The 25,513-nt window shown below is 45.6% G+C and overlaps 1 protein-coding gene across 1 annotated transcript in view; it reads right to left on the reverse strand.

Annotated features, from left to right (window-relative positions):
• LOC147101676 (hemicentin-1-like) overlaps positions 1–25,513 on the reverse strand; it is a 395,279-nt gene that overhangs the window by 157,298 nt on the left and 212,468 nt on the right. Inside the window, exons 42-49 of the mRNA XM_085965457.1 lie at positions 24,437–24,559; positions 21,575–21,736; positions 20,902–21,183; positions 13,334–13,501; positions 11,064–11,177; positions 8,934–9,020; positions 3,214–3,405; positions 949–1,122 (exon numbers count right to left, since the gene is read on the reverse strand). Coding sequence (XP_085821583.1) covers positions 949–1,122; positions 3,214–3,405; positions 8,934–9,020; positions 11,064–11,177; positions 13,334–13,501; positions 20,902–21,183; positions 21,575–21,736; positions 24,437–24,559 — 1,302 coding nt within the window. The remainder of the gene's footprint in view (positions 1–948; positions 1,123–3,213; positions 3,406–8,933; positions 9,021–11,063; positions 11,178–13,333; positions 13,502–20,901; positions 21,184–21,574; positions 21,737–24,436; positions 24,560–25,513) is intronic.

Consider the following 25,513-nt stretch of genomic DNA (forward strand, 5'->3'; position numbering starts at 1 on the left):
TGCTTTGTATTTCCTATGTTTTCTACTGTTTCAGATAAAGCCAAACATTTGTTGTAATGGTGTTGAATGCAAAGGGTTTGATCCACTGGGATTCTAAACAGTTGGAATGAATGCCAATGGGTTTAGTCCATTGGGATTCCAGGCTGAATGTGCATTAAACTTGGAACTGGTAAAGAAAGAAAGAACTTGCATTTTTCACTACCTCAGGACATGCCAAAGCGCTTTACGGCAAATGAAGTACTTTTTTTTTTTAGGTGCAGTCAATATCTGCAATGTAGGAAACGCAGCAGCCAATTTGTGCAAATTAAGGACCCACAAACAGCAATAAGATACTGGTCAGATCATCTGTTTTTTGTGATGTTGATTGAGGGATAAATATTGGCCAGGACAGCGGGGATAACTCCCCTGCTCTTCTTCGAAATAGTGGCCGTGGGATCTTTTACCTCCACCTGAGAGAGCAGACGGGGCCTCGGTTTAACGTCTCACCTGAAAGACGGCACCTCCGACAGTGCAGCACTCCCTCAGCACTGCACCGGAGTGTCAGCCTAGATTTTTGTGCTCAAATCTCTGGGGTCGGACTTGAACCCACGACCTTCTGCCACCCAATGAGTCAGAGCTGCGGTGGACACATATAGGTTTGGCTGCACTGAAGTAGATTTGTTTTTTTTTCACTTTCACTGGTGTGAATTGTTAGGTCTAATTTGCCGAGTGTGTTTCTGGCAGGATGCCTCACCAGCTGTGAGTGCACAGCAGGAAATCGCAGACCCGCTCCCTACCATCCTCCTTCCAGATGGACAATCGTGGCAAATCATGTCCACAGGTTCCTGATGTGTGGAGCCTCCATTTCACAAAATTGGCCCCATTACGTCAATGGCTCTACAAATACAGAGAACGGCCGAAGAACAAGAGCTTGGACGGCACAAATTGAACCATCTTGGCAGGAAGTACCTGGTAACAAATGGATATTCCTGGAAGCCTTGAAGGGTATCCCGTCCTTGAGCCAGGTGATGGTTGGGCTCGGATAGGCCACAGCCTCACACACCAACGAGGTGGGATTATTCACGATAACTACAACATCCTCCGGGGCACCATCTTCACCAACACTGGGAATTCGGGGTATAACTGGGAGTGGATAGCAGACAAGGACATGGTCTTCAGCACACAACTCTTTCACAGACATAACACTGCCATCTAGACAGTGAAAGGAAAAACTATTCTAACCAAAAACTGACGCACAAAATTGCTACCGCCATTTATTCTCCAGTGATAAGATGGTCCATTAAATGTTGGTGGCCATGTGCTGTCATTTCAGATTTCTTGCCCCTCCTCAACCCTTAAGCTTTTCCCCTCTCCTCCTGCACCGAGTAATTTGAGAACACGGGCACATGGAGGAGGAATGGGTACTGTCCCGGAGGAGGGCAGGGGGGGAAACGGGAATGGGGGAGGAGCGGGAACAGGAAGAAATGGGAATGGGAGAAGGAACGGGAATGGTGGAGGAACAAGAACACGGAAAGAAATGGGAACGGGGGAGGAACAGGAACAGGGGGAGGAACGGGAACAGGGGGAGGAACGGGGGAAGGAACGGGAACAGGGGGAGAAATGGGGGAAGGAACGGGAACAGGGGGAGGAACGGGAACGGGAACAGGGGGAGGAACGGGAACGGGGGCGTGCAATCACTTCACTTGTCGATGTAAAAAAGGATCTGAAATGGACAGATAGGGGAGGAGGCTCTCGGGATAGTTTTTTGGCAGCCTTCATTGAAATATTCCTTTGAATTTCAAAATAAATTATTTTGCTAGCCAGTTGCGGCAGCACGAAGGGGTACTAATGCACCGTGCAGGGGTGTCTTTTCACCCTATTATTGCACCGACAGGGGATCTCAATCTGAAGTGGGACTTTGTGTTGCAGGGAGTTTCTCTGCTGAGAGGGGAAAGCGGAAACTGTGTCCCCAGATCCACGATCACAGGCTCCTCTCGTGACTGAGTGACAATGGCACAGGGTTGGCAGTACCCACCCTCTCTCATTCCCACCTCACAAATCAAAGAAATGACAAGCGGCACAAGGGGTGAAGGTACCTGGAGAGAGAAGGGGACAAACTAAAATACAAAAGCAGCTTGAGAGGATGTAAGTTTGGAAATTTACACCAAATAATGTATTTTACTTTGCTCATGACAGTTCAAACATGTGCGGTATAATTGAAAGATTTGATCAGCCTGTTCATGAGGGAACAAACCAGACGCTTTTCATTAAAGTAGCTCTATCTTTACCACTTGGCTTTGGCATTGTTACGTGATTAGCAACACTTTCTGCATCCAGTTACTGGTGGACAGCAGCCACACCACAAATTGTGTGCAGTTCAGCACTACATTGGCACTGACTCAGAGAGAGAGAGAGAGAGAGAGAGAGTTGGAAATTGGAGTGTCACACTGGTGCCTGTCGGAGGTTGGGATCGGGGTGCACTGAGCTTTACTCTGGATGGGATCCAAGACCTGGGGGTGCTTGACGCTGAAACTGGGCAACGGCGTTCCATTCCCCATCACCAAAATCCCCTTCAGCAACTTCCTTAAACGTTAAAAATTCCAAACGGGCCAAGTTGCTTGACAGTGTCTCAGAGTTATGGGAAGTGCCCTCGAACCTAGCGTTCCCCATATGGTGAACTCCTGGGAAAATAAGGGAGAGGAGGGACCGAACAGGATGTTTCCTACAGGGTAGAAGGAAAACTCAAAGCAAGACCACTTTGAATCAGCTTTTAGAAGACGGAAGCCTCGTAATTACCTGCCCGATCTATTGCTCCTCATGTATTGATTCATTTTTAAGCATTTGAGTAGGAAGCCCTCCCATTTTTTGTCTCTCTTTTTCAACCCCAATTGCGTCTGCCCTGGTTCGCACCATTCCGTGATCACAAAGGCTTGCTGGCAAAGCCAGTCTGAAACCGCCCACTGTGGGGTTAACAAGATGCCTCGCCCTCTGACCCCGCTCTCCTACTCAGAGGGACCTGCCAAATCTCTGCTTGGCAGCAGCCCACCGTAATGTAGTTGGGATCAAGATCACAAAGGGATGAGGTGGGAGGGTGGTAGGGAGGGGGGCGCGGGGGAGTCACAGGTGCAAACTCACATCCCGCTACTTGGTGGCATCGCGATTCAGTGCGTCACCATGCTGTCTGTCACCGTGCTTAGCCAAAGATGCTCATTTTTAATATCCCAGCTCACTCACCCAGAATGCTGAGATGGTAGTTTTTGGATTTGTCACCTACAGAGTTAGTTGCCACGCAAGTGTACTGTCCTGTGTGCGACAAACCCGCCTCAAGGATTTCCAGAGTAGATCCATCAGACAAAACCCGATAATCTGTGCTGCCATTCAGCTCCTGACCATCTTTCAACCAAGTGATTTGCGGTTTTGGATTGCCTAAAATGAAAGATAAATGGACGCAGATTTATTATGACTGCACCGTATCTAGTGGAAGCTGCCTTTCCCTCATTAACGATATTAAACTGTGAACTGGAATGTGTTTACACAGTGAGTCATGCTCTTGGAGCTTATTAAAAACACATATGGAGGAGATCACACTGTCTAAAGTATGTTACGTACAGTATAATACACAGGCTGGGGATTGTCACAGACATAGTGCAGTTGGAATAGTACACCTGGTACATATCAGAGAATAGCGCACCCTGTATATAGTATAGAGAAAGGAACATCTTGGTTATATTGCAGAGAATAGTGCTCTTTGTATATATTCTAGAGAACAGGGCACCCTGTATATATTATAGAGAATAGCGCACCCTGTATATATTATAGAGAATAGCGCACCCTGTATATATTATAGAGAATAGTGCACCCTGTATATATTACAGAGAATAGCGCAGCCTATATATATTATAGAGAATAACGCACCCTGTATATATTACAGAGAATAGCGCACCCTGTATATATTATAGAGAATAGTGCACCCTGTATATATTATAGAGAATAGCGCACTCTGTATATATTATAGAGAATAGTGCACTCTGTATATAGTATAGAGAATAGTGCACCCTGTATATAATACAGAGAATAGCGCACTCTGTATATATTATAGAGAATAGTGCACTCTGTATATAGTATAGAGAATAGTGCACTCTGTATATATTATAGAGAATAGTGCACTCTGTATATATTATAGAGAATAGCGCACCCTGTATATATTTAGAGAATAGCGCACCCTGTATATATTATAGAGGAGAGCGCACCCTGTATATATTATAGAGAATAGCGCACCCTGTATATATTATAGAGAATAGTGCACCCTGTATATATTATAGAGAATAGCGCACCCTGTATATATTATAGAGAATAGTGCACCCTGTATATATTATAGAGAATAGTGCACCCTGTATATATTATAGAGAATAGCGCACCCTGTATATATTATAGAGAATAGCGCACCCTGTATATATTATAGAGAATAGTGCACCCTGTATATATTATAGAGGAGAGCGCACCCTGTATATATTATAGAGAATAGCGCACCCTGTATATATTATAGAGAATAGTGCACCCTGTATATATTATAGAGAATAGTGCACCCTGTATATATTATAGAGAATAGTGCACCCTGTATATATTATAGAGAATAACGCACCCTGTATATATTATAGAGAATAGCGCACCCTGTATATATTATAGAGAATAGTGCACCCTGTATATATTATAGAGAATAGCGCACCCTGTATATATTATAGAGAATAGTGCACTCTGTATATATTATAGAGAATAGTGCACCCTGTATATATTATAGAGAATAGTGCACCCTGTATATATTAGAGAATAGTGCACTCTGTATATATTATAGAGAATAGTGCACCCTGTATATATTATAGAGAATAGCGCACCCTGTATATATTATAGAGAATAGTGCACCCTGTATATATTATAGAGAATAGCGCACCCTGTATATATTATAGAGAATAGTGCACTCTGTATATATTATAGAGAATAGTGCACCCTGTATATATTATAGAGAATAGTGCACCCTGTATATATTAGAGAATAGTGCACTCTGTATATATTATAGAGAATAGTGCACCCTGTATATATTATAGAGAATAGTGCACCCTGTATATATTATAGAGAATAGTGCACCCTGTATATATTATAGAGAATAGCGCACCCTGTATATATTATAGAGAATAGTGCACCCTGTATATATTATAGAGAATAGCGCACCCTGTATATATTATAGAGAATAGTGCACCCTGTATATATTATAGAGAATAGTGCACCCTGTATATATTAGAGAATAGTGCACTCTGTATATATTATAGAGAATAGTGCACCCTGTATATATTATAGAGAATAGCGCACCCTGTATATATTATAGAGAATAGCGCACCCTGTATATATTATAGAGAATAGTGCACCCTGTATATATTATAGAGAATAGCGCACCCTGTATATATTATAGAGAACAGTGCACCCTGTATATATTATAGAGAATAGCGCACCCTGTATATATTATAGAGAATAGCGCACCCTGTATATATTATAGAGAATAGTGCACCCTGTATATATTATAGAGAATAGCGCACCCTGTATATATTATAGAGAATAGCGCACCCTGTATATATTATAGAGAACAGTGCACCCTGTATATATTAGAGAATAGTGCACCCTGTATATATTAGAGAATAGTGCACCCTGTATATATTATAGAGAACAGCGCACCCTGTATATATTATAGAGAATAGTGCACCCTGTATATATTATAGAGAATAGCGCACCCTGTATATATTATAGAGAATAGCGCACCCTGTATATATTATAGAGAATAGCGCACCCTGTATATATTATAGAGAACAGTGCACCCTGTATATATTATAGAGAATAGCGCACCCTGTATATATTATAGAGAATAGCGCACCCTGTATATATTATAGAGAATAGCGCACCCTGTATATATTATAGAGAATAGCGCACCCTGTATATATTATAGAGAATAGCGCACCCTGTATATATTATAGAGAACAGTGCACCCTGTATATATTAGAGAATAGTGCACCCTGTATATATTAGAGAATAGTGCACCCTGTATATATTATAGAGAACAGCGCACCCTGTATATATTATAGAGAATAGTGCACCCTGTATATATTATAGAGAATAGCGCACCCTGTATATATTATAGAGAATAGCGCACCCTGTATATATTATAGAGAACAGCGCACCCTGTATATATTATAGAGAATAGCGCACCCTGTATATATTATAGAGAATAACGCACCCTGTATATATTATAGAGAATAGTGCACCCTGTATATATTATAGAGAATAGTGCACCCTGTATATATTATAGAGAATAGTGCACCCTGTATATATTATAGAGAATAGTGCACCCTGTATATATTGTTGAGAATAGTGCACCCTGTATATATTATAGAGAATAGCGCGCCCTGTATATATTATAGAGAATAGCGCACCCTGTATATATTATAGAGAATAGTGCACCCTGTATATATTATGGAGAATAGTGCACCCTGTATATATTATAGAGAATAGTGCACCCTGTATATATTATAGAGAATAGCGCACCCTGTATATATTATAGAGAATAGTGCACCCTGTATATATTATAGAGAATAGTGCACCCTGTATATATTATAGAGAATAGCGCACCCTGTATATATTATAGAGAATAACGCACCCTGTATATATTATAGAGAATAGCGCACCCTGTATATATTGTTGAGAATAGTGTCCCCAATATATAATGGGGATTTTTAGTCACATTAACAGTGTGGCACTTGTTTTCCATTTGCAATATCAGGTAATGTGATGAGAGGATTGTAGGAGTCGTTCATCATTATAATTACTTCAACAGATCTGACGTTTGGTGCATGCTGAGTGCATCAATCATCGCAAAGTATCCAGAAACAGTCCACAGTAAATAAGTTAATTAGGCCGATAGACTGAAAATGTGGCCTAGTTTGAAGGAGAGCATCAGAATGTTTTGGTCTGCATGTCACTGCGCTGCCGTGTTGTGGATATGGTGCTTAAGATACTGTGTGCCTGCCTGTGTGATTTGAACTGTGAATACTAATCAGTTCCCCGCTGTGAGCTGGCTCAGAAACTTCCGTTAAGAATGAAAGGAGTATATTACAGATAATTGTAAATGGTTCTATAAAAATGTAATTTTAATTTGTGTCCTTGAAATAATTTTTGAATCCCTTTTTCTCTTCAATCGCTCCCCTCAGATGCCATTTTGCAGCCAAGAGGCAGAGAGATTGCAGTGGCGCAGCGGGAATGGCTCGCCACGAAATGCACCAACTGCCATTTATCTCCTCCTTCCCCTCCCCGCACAGCACAGCTGAGATCAGAATCTCAACACGCAAGGAACTGACGGTGTGTCCGCCCACTTCCTGTCCCCAATGCACTGCAGCAACATGAAAAAAAAGAAAGACTTGCATTTCTATAGCGCCTTTCACGACCACCGAACGTCTGCAAAGCACTTTACAGCCAATGAAATACTTTTGAAGTGGAGTCACTGTTGAGATGTGGGAAATGCAGCAGCCAATTTACGCGCAGCAAGCTCCCACTAACAGCAATGTGATGAAACCAGATAATGTTTTTTTTGTACTGTTGGTTGAGGGATAAATAAGAACATAAGAACATAAGAAGTAGGAGCAGGAGTAGGTCATACGGCCCCTCGGGCCTGCTCCGCCATTCAATAGGATCATGGTTGATCCGAATCTAGACTCACGTCCACTTCCCTGCCCTCTCCCCGTAACCCTTAATTCCCTTGTCTGTTAGGACATTGGCCCCAGGACACCGGGGATAACTCCCCTGCTCTTCTTCGAAATAGCGCCCGTGGGATCTTTTACGTCCACCTGAGAGAGCAGACGGGGCCTCGGTTTAAGGTCTCATCCGAAAGACGGCACCTCCGACAGTGCAGCACTCCCTCAGCACTGGCACTGGGAGTGTCGGCCTAGATTTATGTGCTCAAGTCCCTGGAGTGGGACTATGAACCCACAACCTTCTGACTCAGAGACAAGAGTGCTACCCACTGAGCCACGACTGACACCCTCACAAATGGTTGTGATTTAAAAGAGACAGCAAGGGTCAGGCTCGCCATACTCTCTCGTTCACACTTAACGAAAGGACATCAGCTTGAAACGTTAACGCTGTTTCTCTCTCCACAGATGCTACCTGACCTGCATTATTCTCTGTTTACATCTTTCTTTCACACTGCTGTTACGTTGAGATACGTTGCCCGTGTACAGGTATATCCAACGCGCACTTTCTACTCACTGCACGCAGAGGGTGCAAAATAAAAATTAATTAGAAAACGAAAGAACTAAATTTCCAACAGGGGCAGCAGAGGGGAAACTGGTCCCGGCATCACAGAGCTGTGGGAGGGCGGGAAAGCCAATAGTCAAACATGGTTTCTGCTCCTGACAGCAATACAGTGACCTCCCCACCCCGCCAATATTTATCGCTCAATCAACATAACAAAAACAGATTATCTGGTCATTATCACATTGCTATTTGTGGGAGCTTGCTGTGCGCAAATTGGCTGCTGCGTTTCCAACAGTGACTCCACTTCAAAAGTACTTCATTGGCTGTAAAGCGCTTTGAGACGTCCGGTGGTCGTGAAAGGTGCTATATAAATGCAAGTTTTTCTTTTCCCGCCCACCCCCATCCAGTCTGTGTGTGGACATCGGGAGAAGGCCAGGATTAGGTCACCTCTGATGATTGAATAACGGGACCACACTCAGTGCCTAGGATCAGACACAAAGAATGACTGCTGGAGTGAGATACCGTGCTCTTGAGGCATCATATTCCAGACTGAGTTCTTGGCTTTAGAAGAGGAAGGGGCAACAGGAGGAAAAACACGGACGCAAGTGCTGACATACAAAATATTTAGACCAATTGAAAGAAAGTCTTCGGGACACACTCACCCGTGCTCGAACAGGTCAGGTTGATGTTCTGGTCTTGCTTGATTTGGACCTTTTCCACCTGGTGTTCACTTAAAATGCTGGGAGGACCTGCACAAAACGTGGAGTGTGGGGATTTTTGTGAGCTGTGATGGACTTTACAACTGTACTGAGCCTCCCCACCCAACGCCATGGTTACCAGCCCTACTCTCGGACACATTCCAACCAAACTCCTCTGTCTTGTTGCTTTGCTCCTCGCCTTTAAAAGCCTCTTTACAGACCTTTTCCACCACACTTTCGGTAATCTCGTCCAAAGAGCCGGCACGGACTCAATGGGCCGAATGGCCTCCTTCTGTGGTGTACTATTCTGTGATTCTATGGATTCATCCACAGCTCCATTTCTCTTCCCTGGGGAGCTTGGAATATTGACTACATAAAATGCACTAAATATCTTGCTTTTGTTCACCTACTTTGACCTTTTGTTGTACCAACATGGTCATTAGAGTAACCAAGTTTTCTGGCTCGTGAGGACAGCTCCATCAGGCCAAGAGCCTGTCCCAGCTGAGGGGGCATGGCAGGATAATAGAAGCTCACGTACTTAGGAACATAGGAACAGCAGGAGGCCATTCAGCCCCTTGAGCCTGTTCCGCCATTCAGTGAGATTATAGTTGACCTGCAGCTTAACTCCAACCACCCGCCTCGGCTCCACACCCTTTTATATCCTGGTTTAACTCTTATGACCGACACGGTTGAGGGGATTGAGAGAGAGAGACCATTCTGAGAGGGGAGAGAAAATGAACTTTTTTTTGAGAGGGGTAGAGATAGATTCTGGGTGGGAGTAAGAGCTTTCTCAGGGGGAAAGGCCAAAAGCTTGTTTAAGGTGAGGGGAGTGGGGGGGGGACGCATAAAGTCTTCTGGAGAAAGCGAGAGAGTTGGACCCTTTTTTCGGAAGGACAGGGGAGACTGACTGTTAAAAGGGGGGAGAGAAAGAGAGCAACCCTTTCGAGGAGGGGAAAAGACACCCATTTGGGTGAGGAAGGAGAGGGGGACCCTATTAGAGGGTAGAGTGTGAGATGGCGTTGCTGTGGGGAGAGTGGGAGAAGGGACAAACACCAAAGTATGTTACCCAGTGGCTCTTGGTACAAAGTTCGCCTGCATGGACATTAGGAGATTAAAGGAATCGGGCTCAATTGTGATGCCCCTCTTGGCTGAAGAGACCGCTGAAACTCTGTCTCAGCTTACACATGAAGAGTAGCCACTTAAGGTATCAAAGGATGACTTGCGTCAATGGAACCATATTCGGAAAAAGAGGGGCGAATATTAGAAGGGAAATATAAGGAAGGCTGGCTGGGATTCTATTCGTGTGGTCTATCATTACTGACTGGAGCAGTTCACACTCCTCAATAATCCCACAGTACACAGAAAGTTTACTGGTGTCAGAATTTACAGACAATACTGAGACCCCTCTGGCCTATAGAGGTGGAGTTTTGAATAAATATCCTCGACACTTCTACGATAGCAAAATACTGCAGATGTTGGAAATCCGAAATAACAACAGAAAATGCTGGAAAAACTCAGCAAGTCAGGCAACATCCGTGGAGAGAAATTTGAGTTGACGTTTCGGGTTTGACCCTTCTTCAAAACTGGAGAGAAAAGGAACTAGATCGAAGGCAGGGCTGCGATCGGACAAAAGAATAAAAGACCCAAAAGAAGTAAAAGAGATTAGAAGCTAGACGAGATGGTAATAGGCTGTGATTAGGTGTAAAGTGTACTGGCAGGGCAAAAGATAGCTGCCAGGTGTGAGAGAGAAACAAAAGGAAAGGGGGGGGGGGGAAAGGAAAGGAGTGGAAAAATATAAGTGAAAATTAAATAGGGGCCGAGGTTATGATCTGAAATTGTTGAACTCGATATTGAGACCGGAAGGCTGCAGACTGCCTAATCGGAAGATGAGGTGCTGTTCCTCGAGTTTACGTTGAGCTTCCGTGGAACAGTACAAGAGGCCAAGGACGGTGAGGTCCGAGTGGGAATGGAGCGGTGAATTGAAATGACAGGCGACCGGAAGCTCGGGGTCACCCTTACGGACTGAACGGAGGTGTTCCGCAAAGCGGTCACCCAATCTGCGTTTGGTCTCCTCGACACTTCTGTCTTCCTTACTCAGCACATCCAGCAGGAAGTCCTTCCCAGCTTCCCCCGCAGCGTTGCTGGCCACACAGGCATAACGGCCGGCATCTCCCACGAGGACACGGGTCAGTTTGAGGGTCCGTCCACCTTGGGGAGGGGGGGGGTCAGAAGATGGCAAACAATTAAAGCAGTAAATTAACCCCATAGTTAACAATGTTTTGTACAGAGTGGCAAAGGTTAACAGAAGGTGCCAGAGAGAAAAAAAACGTATTGTACAGTATCACCTGAGGACTGTAGCTCGGCTGTTCAAAAGCGCACACCCCTCTGTTTTTCAGGCCTCCCCTCCCTGCACCTCACGCTAACTGATAATACAAGGTTAAGCTGCGCAAAGCTTCCGGCAGTTTAGCTGCTAGAAAATGCGCAGGTCGGATGATCCGTCTTTCGGATGAGACGTTAAACCGACTGCCCTCTCGGGTGGCCGTAAAAGATCCCGCGGCCACTATTTCGAAGAAGAGCAGGGGAGTTATCCCCGGTGTCCTAGTCACTATTTATCCCTCAATCAATATCACTAAAAAAAGATTGTCTGGTCATTATCATACTGCTGTTAGTGGGAGCTTGCTGTGCGCAAATTGGCTGCCGCGTTTCCCACATTACACCAGTGACTGCACTTCAATAAAAGTACTTCATTTGCTGTAAAGCCCTTTGAGATGTCCGGTGGTCATGAAAGGCGCTATATAAATACAAGTCTTTCTTCTTTCAGGGGCAGTTCGGTCCCAGATTTAGCTGCGCTATTCCGCCCCGCAGCCTGTGCAGGGAGTGCTGGGCTTCCGCTCGCCAGTTGCCCACAGCGGCATCTTCCAGGTGACCTGGTGTGTCAATTAGGATTTTATTCCAATCGACAGCCAGGTCCGGGGGGTAAAGCGGCCGCTCAGGGTCACTCGCTGTCCTGCGTGTACGCAGGGGCCCCCGGGCGTCAAACCGTCCCACCTCCCCCCGAGAAGCCCCAACGCAGCGGTAAGACAGCCTCCCCAGATCAGTGACTGGGAGCAAATCCAGCCGAACACTTCCAAAAAATCCCCGAGATGCTGCATTTTTTGAGCTCAGATGAGGTTTGCGGACAGGTATGCGACCAATAACAGTAACGTAGTTCCAAAGGTGCCAGTTGTGTAAAAGCATGACCCAGTGTGTTACCGAGACACAGAGACCAGGGTCAGTCTCAGCTCTGTGCTGTAAGCTGGGGCGGTGGGTTAGGAAGGGGGGGAATATATATCAGTCACAGTTTCTGCCCCTGACCACTGTGCACATGGCTCCTGCGGGAATGTGCACGAGTGCGGACACCGGGCGGGGGGTAGGTTTGTGTTTATTTATTGTTGCACCCCCTCACAGTTAAATAACCTGCTTAATTGTCGTGGCCGAGGCTCACACAAGATGAATGGCCATCGGAGAGGGGTACAGGAGAGCGGCTGGTATCTGCGGAGCTGTACCCCAGCATTTCCACAAGACCCCGGGATTAATCTGCACCTTCGGAATAAAGAGGGGAGAATCTGGCGGACAAGAAGGTTGCACAATAGCACGCTCGCCAGTCTGTAAGCTCACTTACAGTTAATTACAGGGCAATGCTCGGCTCAGCCTATAGCCTTAATCAATATGGAACAACTCCTTACTTTTCAGATGCTAGCCACATAATTGTGACTAACATTGTCAGACAACAAAAGAATGATTTATTTCTCCCTGCAAGTGCAGCAGTACTAAAAAAATGTGCCAAATGACAGGTTTAGCAAATGTGAGAGAGGCAGATTTACCCCAAGGTCAGAATCACCAGGTGTTTGCCTCGGGCTGTCCAACACATCATTAGCCCAGAAATGTTAGGTGGCAAGAGGGCTCCTTCTCATTATTTTTTCATACGCGGCAAGAACTTTGTGTGTGTGTGTACGCGCATGTACTTGTGCTTGTGTGCATACATATCTGTGCATGCATGTGTGTGCACACGCGTGTGTGTCTGTGGGCATTTACCATCATCAAAATCTCCGAAGCCAGGCAATGTGTAGGAACAGTTCTCACCATTTCAGGGGGTCACTCTCAAAACACAATGGTGGGAGCTGACCTTGTGAGGATTGCAAGTGGAAAGCAGTGATCCACGCACAGGATGGTGTCGCCTGGTGTCACCACCAGCACATTGCACCAACTCCCCTCTCCTGGGGCTCAAGCATTTAGTTGGACAGGAAATCCAAATAGAGTTTGCAGTGTCGTAGGAGGGGAAAAAAATCTCTTGAGAGAGAAAAGAAGGTTCGTTCTCCTCTTACCTGACAGCACCTGCACTTTACCGCTGGGGACGATGGGCGATCCGTTCCTGAACCAGTTAAAGGTCGGTGGCGGGACCCCGGAGGCCTCGCATATCAGAGTGACGGAGTTGCTCAGGAGGGTGCTGATATTTTCTGGAGCCCCCGTCTCCCCGATGATAGCTGGAGGGACTGACCACAAACACACACAGTTCAGCTGGCAGTCACTGACCGAGACACGCCAGATGGCAAAGCCATCTCACTCGCACCAACTAACCCTGCGAGCCTCACATTAGGACCTAAGCACCAAATATAGACAAACCTCAACTTTTCATTTCCTTTATTCTAAGAACTCCTGTATTTTTTATTCATTTTTTATTCATTCACGGGATGTGGGCGTTCGCAGGCAAGGGCAGCATTTATTGCCCATCCCTTGTTGCCGAGAAGGTGGTGGTGAGCCGCCTTCTTGAAAACTGGCTTTCAGAAGGCAGTTAAGAGTCAACCACTTTGCTGTGGGTCTGGAGTCACATATAGGCCAGACCGGGTAAGGACGGCAGATTTCCTTCCCTGAAGGACATTAGTGAACCAGATGGGTTTTTACGACAATCCGATAGTTTCTTGGTCACCATTACCGACACTAGCTTTTTATTCCACATTTATTTAATTGAATTTAAATTCCCCAGCTGCCATGGTGGGATTTAAACTCATGTTTCAACAAATCATTAGCCCAGGCCACTGGAATACTAGTCTAGTAACATAACCACTAAGCTACCGTACCCGATTTACAACGTCCGTCCTGTTGTGTGTATTTCTCAGCTTCCAGTTCAGGAAGATGAACACTCTTGAAAAGCTGAGAAAGCCACTGCTCTGGAATACGACATTCCGAAATCAAAATCCCGATTTCTGAAAACCTGGGTTCACGCGGCAGCCTGTCTCAGTGACAATGGGATACCATGGGGTGTCCAAAGATCAGACTTTGAACGAATTAGGCACTCAAGGCTGAAATGGTGAATGACTAAACCGCGGTCCTTTGAGGGAATAACGGGGGGGGCGGCGGGGGGGAAGTCTCCATCAAGAAGTAGCCTTGGAAACAGCCACAGGGAATTACGCAGAACACAGGCCAGGAGAATCCCTACAGACAGGGAAGGAAAAACACCCCTTGGTTGCTCTACTATGGAGCTCCTGGCTCAAAAGTGACACCTGCAGAGAGGTCAGAGATAAGTTTGGGAGGTGGGGGAGGAAAATGCCAACTAGATCACCTTGAATGGTGCGTACTGTGAGGAGCCCCAGAAAAGGGGAAATATATAAAATATGGGCGGAAAAATAGCAATGTGACCCTTAATTGAAATGCCACATCTGGTGTTAACATTCCTTGCAGTCTGCCCTGATCTACCGCCTTCCCTCCAGCCGACATACGCCTCTAAGTACTGTGGAAATAGTTCATCATCCGAGATCAAGACTGGCATTTTTAATTCTTATACTGGGAGCATTCTGAATTGAACAATGTGCTTTGATGCTGCAATTTTCCTCGATTCCACTTCTGCTCATTTTCAAAACTCGGAACTAAATATCCACACGCGCGATAATCCACAGCCTAAAGCCTGTCACACACTGGGGTAGCATGCACGGCGACAGGATGAGCCACAGCCCTGGAGTGGCAAAGGCTGCACGCACCGACAAGTATAATGCTGAAGTGAGCCATGAACAGGGCAAGGGTCGGGCTGCAGTGCATCACACACAGGCTGGAGTGTTTTTCGCACCTGGTGTCATGTGAGTGATACCATTAACCCTGGGTGTGGATTACCGAATAGCATTGGCCAGCTTTTACACTATATAATAGAAACATAGAAGATAGGAGCAGGAGTAGGCCATTTGGCCCGTCGAGCCCGCTCCGCCATATAATGAGATCATGGCTGATCATCCAAATTCAGTACCCTGTCCCTGCTTTCTCCCCATATCCCTTGATCCCTTTAGCCTCAAGAAATATATCCAACTCCTTCTTGAATATATTTAATGAATTGGCTTCTACTGCCCTGTGTGGTAGAGAATTCCACAGGTTCAGCACTCTCTGGGTGAAGAAATTTCTCCTCATCTCAGTCCTAAATGGCTCACCCCTTATCCTTAGACTGTGACCCCTGGTTCTGGACTCCCCCGCCATCGGGAACATCCTTCCTGCATCTAGTCTGCCTAGTCCTGTTAGAATTTTATAAGTTTCAATGAGATCCCCTCTCATTCTTCTAAACTCTAACGAACATAAGCCTAATCGATCCAATCTCTCCTCATACGTCATTCCTGCCATCCCAGGTATCAGTCTGGTGAATCTTCGCTGCACTCTCTCTGCCATTCACCCACATTTAACATCAATCGCCTACTCCAGTCATGAGCGAGGAGGAGATTGTCGGTGGCAATTCAGAGGCTGCAGTAGGAGCGATACAGAGATTGGTCGGATGTTTATTCCAACCAGATGAACCAGCCCAAGCACATCTGGTCTTAAGGAGACACTGATTTTACACCTTCAACAAGTGACCCGACAGGTCAGTCCTTTGCTTTTCTGCTGTTACTGGCTCGACCGACACTACCTCTTTTGAAAAGGCACATTAGGTCAGAGGGTGCAGACAGTGTCATTGACATCCCATAACCCTCGCTACAATACTACAACTGCATAATCACTGCCACTAGACAGGAGATTGACTAAAGCAGCTGTGAAGTTAATTTGCTCCCATCTCTACTGAGTTCGCTGTTCACAGCCAGGGTGTCACAATTGGCTCTTGTGCTCCTGATCACTAATCCCGAGTCACCCCCCACCTGCCTGGAAAGTGCGTGTGCCCGGCTATCAGGTGGGGAAAGGATTGGGCTGGGCTGCGATGCCTCCACAGTTGAATAGCCGCCTGCTGACACTCACTGATCGGTCTCATGTGAAGAATGGCTAATTCCGGAGCGGAGGGAAGAATATCGTTGGTGGGGGGAATACCCACACAGTGTAAAGCCTCCAGCAGTATTTTTGACCGATTAATATGCCTGCAAACAAAATTAAAACCAGACCTCTTCCAGCCCAAATAAAAAGGCCAGAAGAGAAAAAGACCTTCGACCCCAAAACAAAAACAAAAAAGGGCTCGTAAAAGTGATGAGACGACACTCCAAGAATACATAAATAGGTCATAATTTTGATGAGTAGCTCAGTCAGTTGACGCCAGACACAGAAAGTCCTGGTTTTAAACCCTAACACTCAGTCTTTTGTCCTTCCAAAGTACATAAAATAAATATCATAGTTTGGAAAAGATTGGCAGCAATGTTATCAGACAAGCACTGAGAGTGTTCAGATTAAATTCCTCCTCACCACTGGTTTACAGGAGGGATCGACCCACTTAAAATAAACAGGTCACTGCTTTTTTATTTAACATAGTGGGAGAGGAATTTAATACGAATGTTTTAAGTGTTTGGATAAGATCATCACTGGCAGTAATTGCCAGGCTCAGCTTTAGGAAATGGGGCAAAGTAGGAGGCTGCGCACAGTGCTCGCTGCTCACGAAGTGCCCATCCTCAGACACACCTATCTCAGCGATGGCGACGGGAATCGGCACTGTAGATGTCTGTGTCTAACAGAGACTTACACCGCTGTGGGTATTCTCTTCCTCTGTTTGTTGAGGGTGTTTGCCCAATTTTTAAAAGTATTCATCAAACCCATTACCTCAGTTGTGACATTTAAAGAAGGAATGCATTGTGTGAATGTTAGGTTTAAGCTGCAGGGGGGAGAGAGAGAGGAGAACGTCTTTTTTAAACAGACAAGGAATCAGACAATACCGATACCTCCACCACACAGTAACTTCTACTTATGAGCAACTGAACTACCCCAGGGATGGACATTCAGATCAAATGGCTTTACATAATAATGGAAGGTCGAGATTCCCCTAGCATGGACACTAGATCTCAAACATAACTTTTTTTGTTAGAAAATCTTATTTGTTTCTATGCAGAATCCCTAGCACTAGGTTAGTGCAGTAGAGTATCTTATAGTATAGATTATTTTAGGTACATGAGTCTTTCCTTGTTAAAATGTACAATTTATTATGAAATGCTTGTCTCCGTGCATTGTCCTTTGAAGGTTCATGTAGTCGTGGTTCATGAGGGTTATTGAGACTTTCCAGAGTGTTACCTTATTTAACAATACTCAACAAAAAGTTCATCATTGATTTTAAAAATTAAGTTGATATAAAATTGTGTTTCGACTCCTGAATATAGTCATTTTAAGTACAGAACCTCATTTAACCCTGTCCTCTCCCACACACACTCTCAGCCATGCACACACACAACACACAGTCTCAGGGACACACATGCCAGCACACTCACGCACGCACACACATGCTCTCACGCATGCACACACCAACACACACTCAAACACACATACGCACCAAAACACACTCACATGCACAAAGATACCAACACACTCTCATGCACGCACACATACACGAACACACACAGACACACACACACACTCTCACACATGCACACACCAACACACACACAGACACACTCATAAACTCACATACACACCAGCACACACTCACATACACGCAGATGCCAACACTCATGCATGCACACACTCTCATGTAGGCATGCACCAACACACACACACTCTGACGCAGGCATGCACCAACGCACACTTCAGCAGGGTCACTGTACGGTGATCAATAATGGGGTCTCTGACTCATTTTTCCCTTCCCTAGTTCAGTAATACTGAGCTCATTTATAGTGTCCCTGCTTCTATCCCAGTTGTGGCATGACAGCTCGGCACCGACCAGGGCCTGATCCTGGGACCTCCTCGTCTGCATGCATCAGTTCCCAGCTGAGACATCAGCAAACCTCATATTTTAAAGAAAAAAAGAATCAGTCTTCGCGTAGAAGCATAAATATTTTCTAAACTAGATGATCACAGTCTTAAATTGATCTGTTGCAAGATTGTAGAAATCTGTGGTGAATTGATGAGATTTTAAATTTAACAATTGCCGAAAGAGGTTACAACTTAAAACAAATCATGGCTTATTTGATGTGCCTATTTCATATAACCCTTTCCTTGCACTAAACTATTAAACATCGAGAAAGTGGACAGAATTTTTTTAATGTCAAAAAGTGTCTGAAAATACACTGGAGGCTACACACTCAATGTTTTACTCATACAAACTTTATTTATCTTTAAACAAAATATATATATATATACAGAAAGTGAAAAAAATTAAATAAATGAAGGTAACAATTCAAAAAGAAAAAATTACATGATTGAACTGATCAATGTGTTAATCAGGAATGACTCACGGGTTGGATGTCAGGCGCTCTCTGTTCATGTTGGAGGTTGTGGTGGGCCTTCTAGGAAGTCTTTGGCCTAGAAATTCGGTGGAGGCCCAAACGGGGCGCCAAGCTTGCCTGGGCGCCGGAATTACCGCTGCGATCGGAGCAGTTATGACCGCCGGAAATTCATCTTATGCGCCCCAAGAGGGACACGGGGCGCTGCTCGAGGCGCTCCGCTTCCCTCTTAGGGCGCTGAAACTGAATATCCCAGTGCAATGTGCCGCAGCGCCACACGCTGCAGCACGGCGCGCTGCGGTACTGCAGGCTTTCTTCCCATTCTTAAGGGGGAGGGGCCTGCTGCAGCACGATCTCCAATCGCGAGTGCCGGCAAAAGAGCCCGGCACCGAGGAAAAGTGCCGGGCTCTCGGAAAACAGCCGGCACTGCCACGGGGTGAGATCAGGAGGCCGGGGACGGAGGTGCTGGCAGGCGGCCGCCGAAAAAGACGGCCGCCCCGCACCTCCACCTTAATTTGCGCCACTCCCGCCACAGGTAGGCCCTGTGAACCGGGCGCGATTTGCGGCCAGAGTAGCGGAGGCGGACGCAGACGCAAACAAATATGGCGATCGGGGCGGTAGCGGGGCGCTGCGCACACTGATGACGTCATCGGTGGCGGCGCAGCACTACAGGCTAACGCCGCCATTAGCGCCCCCGATAAATATCGCGGGAGGCGCGGCCAGTGGCGCTACAGCCACTGAGTGCCCTCTTTAGGCGCTAACTGGCGGCGCAGCCCACCGAATTTCTAGACCTTTAAGTTTAATCTTAGATGGAGAGGATGGTGCAGGGTGGTGGGGGTTAGGAGCAGGTGGGTGAGAAAGACAGCCAGACAAGAGCAAAGCACGACTCCGGCCAAAACATCTCAATGTTGCTGTAGTAAGCAAATAGTGAACTAACAATTTAAAGTATCCTGCCTGAAAAACAAACCCTATGGGATGTCTGTTCAGGCGACAGTTGGATTGTATCAATACAGAAATATACTCATAAATTACCATTTGAACCTCTCCAGTGTATTTTGTGTAAACTTGAGGTTTTCTTTTTCAGAAGAATATATATGGGTGTATACAGAGAAACCTAATTGTCAATTTGCAACCGAGTAAGATAATTAACCCTTCGGGTGCCAAATACCCGTTCCAAGTTTCAAACTCCTCACTTGTTACCTGTTATACATCGTAAAGTCAGGTCACACTGGTACGCAAGCTACTCGCTGTCTGCAAATGTGACTTATGCACCAGATTTTTACAGGAAAACCTGCAAATGACAACTCTGGTACCTCAGCCGTGGTTAACATTCCAGACTAAAGCTAGATGATGAATCTCGGCAGGTTATTCAAGTACGGTGGGAGGTCATCACAGCTGAGTCCAGCAGTGTCCCTATCTGACCTCCACATGCATATTTTCAAGCAGAGTTGACTGGATGGCAATCTATTGCAAAAACCTGGGCTGATTGGTCATTTCCATGGTCCAGGCACTGATTGGACCATAAAAATGTCCAGACACCGATTGGTCATTTCCATGGCCCAGACACCGATTGGTCATTTCCATGGTCCAGACACCGATTGGTCATTTCCATGGTCCAGACACCGATTGGTCATTTCCATGGTCCAGACACCGATTGGTCATTTCCATGGTCCAGACACCGATTGGTCATTTCCATGGTCCAGACACCGATTGGTCATTTCCATGGTCCAGACACCGATTGGTCATTTCCATGGTCCAGACACCGATTGGTCATTTCCATGGTCCAGACACCGATTGGTCATTTCCATGGTCCAGACACCGATTGGTCATTTCCATGGTCCAGACACCGATTGGTCATTTCCATGGTCCAGACACCGATTGGCCATTTAGTTGATCCAGACATGGAGGACCAATTGCAGAACCAGTACTACTGTTGCTCTGGCTAAAAATCAGATTACTCACCACAGACTAAGGATGGAAATGTGAGACCCTTTTGGGATCTGTAAAGCTCATCAGGAGGTGCATCAGAGGACTAACCGGCAGTTTTAAAGCATAAATTCCAGTTGCAAGGGAACAATCAAGTGGTACCAGTAATTCTAATAATGAGGATTATTCAAATGAGTAGCGTTCCCCTTTAACCTGTTAAACTGCTCTGTATTCTACAAGTACTTTTCTATAAGATCTAGATGTATTCTCCCTGCCTTTAGCTCCTTCTGCCCCTTTTCTTTCTGGTCACATAACGGATTCTCTTAAAGTGGTGTCTGTTTAAAACCAGTAGTAACTTGAGCGCTTACCACGAACACTCAAATCAAACTTCCTGTCCGATTGGCCGGCCGCGTTTACAGCCAGGCAGGTGTAGCGGCCAGTGTGGTGCTCCTGTGCCCTTTGAACTTTCAGAGTCCGGCCCTCGTTCTCCACTTGGATACCCCGCCTGCTCACCACTGGGCGTCCGTCTTTCATCCAAGTCAGCGTTGGCCGGGGGACTCCGTGCGCGTCGCACTCCAACGTGACCCCAGCTCCCCTGGTAAGAGAGATTTCCGTCGGCCGCCCACCACCATTCTTGATCTTTGGTGTCACTGAAACAAAGAGAGAAAACCAGGAAAGGATGATCCAGACTGCAAGTCACCCGCGGAGAGATGTGCCACCGGATGGATGCACCCGCAGGGAGATTTATGTTATATCAGAAGCACTATTATATAAAACATTTCAACTTCTCTAGTCACCCACACTCACTGTTATAAATCTCATCATCATAAAGAAATTACTTATTAAATAACACTGGACGGCCAGCTGGTGGCGCCGTCCAAGGAGTATAAATACTCGGGCATGGGCTCAGCTTGCCCAGGGACATTTTGTAAGACAGGAACTAGTGAAGTACAACTAGACCTCCATGTTCTGAGACAAGTTGATTAAAGCCTTGCTTTATACTCAAACCAAGTGCGTAGTGAGTTTTATTACGTCACTCACCATAAACCTCCACGCTATAGTCCTTCTTGCTTGTCCCAGCTAGATTAGTTCCTACACACGTGTAGTTTCCGGTGTCTGATACCCGAGTGCTTGATATTTGCAGCATTTGTCTCCCCGAGAGAATAATAATTCGACCATCATTCTCTGTAGAGAGGGTCATCCCTGCGATTGATAGTGGGGAACGGAGAGCAAATGATATTAAGAAAGAGGATTGTAAAATTGGATAGCAAAATACTGCGGATGCTGGAAATCCGAAATAGCAACAGAAAATGCTGGAAAAACTCAGCAGGCCAGGGCAGCATCCGTGGAGAGAGAAACAGAGTCGACGTTTCAGGTCGATGGCCTTTCGGACCTGAAACATTGACTCACTCTCTTTCCATGGGTGCTGCCCTGGCCTGCTGAGTTTTTCCAGCATTTTCTGTTGTTATATTGTAAAATTGGAGTTCTGCAAAAAACAAACCTGGACAAAAAGAAAACCATTTCTTCGCCCTAGTTACTAATTCAAAGATCAATGGAATTCACTTTTCTTGATTTACCATATGAAAACCCCTTATCATTCTGAACACCTCTATTAGATCTCCTCGTTATAGTAATCTCTTCTCATGATTAAAGCTCCTCATCCCTAGGCTCAGTGACTGGACAGGATGGAATTATCGGGCCTGATTTTGCTGGAAAAAGATGGAGTGTTAACGGCGCACACAGTTATTAATGTACAAATCGGCCAGCCGGTTCAGGGGGTTAAGAGATACGCCATGAGTTGTGAATCTCCAGAATTTGCCGATCGTTTTACGCCGCTCCACCCTTAGCCTCCTCGTTATTTTTAAGAACTTGCTGGATTTGCACATTAATTGGCCATTAAACTCGCCGCGGAAAGTTAGGTCTGGTGGTTAAGAACGTAAGTACCCTTTTAACAACTGGATAGTTGTTAGTCCAATGGCCGTCAACCTCTCTGGCCCAGAAAGGGAACAATTTAAACTGTTCAATCTCATATTGCAAATAGTAAATTCTTCTATGAGATTTTAAAAACATATAATTTTAAATTATTTCTTACCTTTCCTTTCTGCCTCATTTTCCTGTGTCTCTTAATCCACTCTTTCTTTCCCTCTTTTTATTTCTCTTTCTGTACCTGATTTGACTCTAATTCACCCTCCTTCTCCGTCGTTCCTCCGTTTCATTCTCAAACCTTAAATCTCATTGGGTAAGGAGATGCACTGTTGGTCCCGCCGTTCACTGAGGCCCCAGATGCCCCGTTGCCCTCGCCGCGTGCTCACACTCCCAGCAAGTTACGCCGCAAACATTTTTCGAGCTGAATTGTGCAGGAAAAAGTCTAACTAACGACGCACGCCACAAGATGCTCCGTTCCAGCAAGATCTGGCCCAATATTCTAACTGAGGCCCAACAAACAATTTGTATAGGTTTAGCTTCACTTCTTTGCGTTTGATTCTATACCCTCATTTAGAAAATCTAGGATCCCAAATACTTTTTTTTTTTAATCAACTTGTCCTCCTACTTTTAAAGATTTGTGTCTCTGAACCCCCAAGTCTCTCTGCTTTTCTACTTCTTTCAAAGTTTTACCATTTAGTGAATATTTCTTCCAAAATGCATCAGCCATATCCATTAAATTATCTATGTCCTCCCGAAGTTGCTTATAGTTCTCTTCACAGTAAACCAAGCTCCCTGCTTTTATTATCTGCAGATTTTGGTATTATGTCCCCTTTACACAAGTCCAGATCATTTACAGGTATTGAGAAGTGTAATGGTCCCAACACTGATTCCTGAGGACATCAATGTTCACATCCCTCCAGTCTGAAAAACATCCACTAACCACTACTCTCTGTCTTCAGCCAAGTTTCTATCAATACAAAACAGAAGTTGCTTTAGCAAAGATACAACTGGTGATATGATTACGTCTTTACCTCACTAGTCATAACATCCCTCACCACTTGATTACAAATTTTGGTACAAGTTCACCAGAATGCTACTTTTTCTTTTAAAAATAAAATGAGCAGGTAGCTTCGGTGGATCCAGCTGAACAGTGAATGGGAGAGGAATGTGCCCTCTCTCCAGGTTAACATAGCACCTCATCTGTCTTGCCCCACCTTAGATGGAATATACATCTCAGGTCCTCCGCCAATCCAAGTAGAACTTGTCGTTAGGATGGAATGGTTGGAAGAGTGGACTCGCTCTCTAAACCAGAATAACCCAATCAACAATAACAACAACCTGCATTTATATAGCGCCTTTAATGCTTCACAGGAGTGATACCAAACAAAGTTTGACACCGAACCACATAAGGAGATATTAGGGCAGATGACCAAAAGGTTGGTGAAAGAGGTAGGGTTTAAGGAGCGTCTTAAAGGAGGAGAGAGAGGTAGCGAGATGGAGAGGTTTAGGGAGGGAATTCCAGAGTTTAGGGCCTTGGGAGCTGAAGGCACAGCCGCCAATGGTGGAGCAATTAAAATTGGGGATGCGCAAGAGGCCAGAACTGGAGGAGCGCAGATATCTCGGGGGATTGTGGGACTGGAGGAGATTAGAGATAGGGAGGGGCAAGGTCATGGAGGGATTTGAAAACAAGGATGAGAATTTTAAAATCGAGGCGTTGCTTAACCGGGAGCCAATGTAGGTCAGCGAGCACGGGGATGGAGGATGAACGGGACTTGGTACGAGTTAGGGCACGGGCAGCTGAATTTTGGATGACCTCATGTTTACGGAGGGTAGAACGTGGGAGACCGGCCAGGAGAGCGTTGGAATAGTCAAGTCATCCAAAACTCTGCTGCCCGTGTCCTAAGTCACACCAAGTCCCGTTCGCCCATCACTCCAGATGAGTGGCTGAAACACAAGGTAATGTATCGGTGTGCTTACCATTCTTTCGCCACTCAAGAGTAGGGGAGGGGATCCCACTGCATTCACAAAATAAACTCATGGGGTTTCCCTCGATGACCCTCACAGACGTTTGGTCCTTTAATCCATGAAATGCTGGAGGCACTGCAAAATATTTCAAAACATTTCTTCATAGCACATCAGTCAGAGTAAATAACACTGTATTTGCCACTAGCTGATCTTTTGTGGTCATTAAAAAAGTGTCTCTTTCTCCCTGTAACTGTCACCTTATTCCATCTCTAATTCCATAGCTGGTTGAGTGACCAGGTCCACTGACAATACCATTCTTGCACTGGCCTTTCCCTCATATTTTCCTTCCTCTCCCTGTTGTGAAGTGTTTGGACCCTGTTTGGCATCCCCTCACCCATGTGACATGTCCAGATTTGGAGGGATATGGTATATAACTGTGGCAGAACCTGTTTGGCACTGTAATACTCTATTTACCACACAATCAGGACATTTACAACACAGACCTTCATCATGTATTGTCTACTTAGCATTTGCTGGGTGAATATTCACATCTACAGTATTCAAAGAATGTATTATAGGAGATGTGATGCAGTGAAATCCCTACACATTCAAACTTGTGGTCCAATCATCTCTTGACTAATTGGCCTAGAAATTCAGTTGGGCGCGGCAGCCGTTAGCGCCTTAGGAGGAGTAGATTTCGAGCGCTAGGCGCTTAGCGGCCGGGCGCAGCGCGATCTGCGCCTCGCCCCAACTTCAGTACACATTTAGCGCCGGCGCAAAGTCTTAGCGCGCGCCCTGCTGCGCGCGCACATCATGACGTCATTTGCTAGTGCAACGCCTTTTGTGCGCCCCGAACCGGAACTTCACTCGCGCCGGCCCATTGTGCGCCGGGCGGCCCGAGCGACTGTGAAGTGGAACGGTACACAGCCCAGCCGGGCCGCGGGGAGCGCAAATTAAAGGGCACTTACCCAGCAGTATAAAGGCCAGCCATTTTGCAGCATTCACTCTTGTGCAACAGTTTTTTGGACAGAGACCAAGGAGGAGAGTTTACTGGTTTGGACCAACACTTGGACAGGTATTTTTGGCTCA

This window comes from Somniosus microcephalus, chromosome 23 (assembly GCF_052327205.1).
Source record: "Somniosus microcephalus isolate GS21.2 chromosome 23, FLI_Smic_1.0, whole genome shotgun sequence".
NCBI lineage: Eukaryota > Metazoa > Chordata > Chondrichthyes > Squaliformes > Somniosidae > Somniosus > Somniosus microcephalus.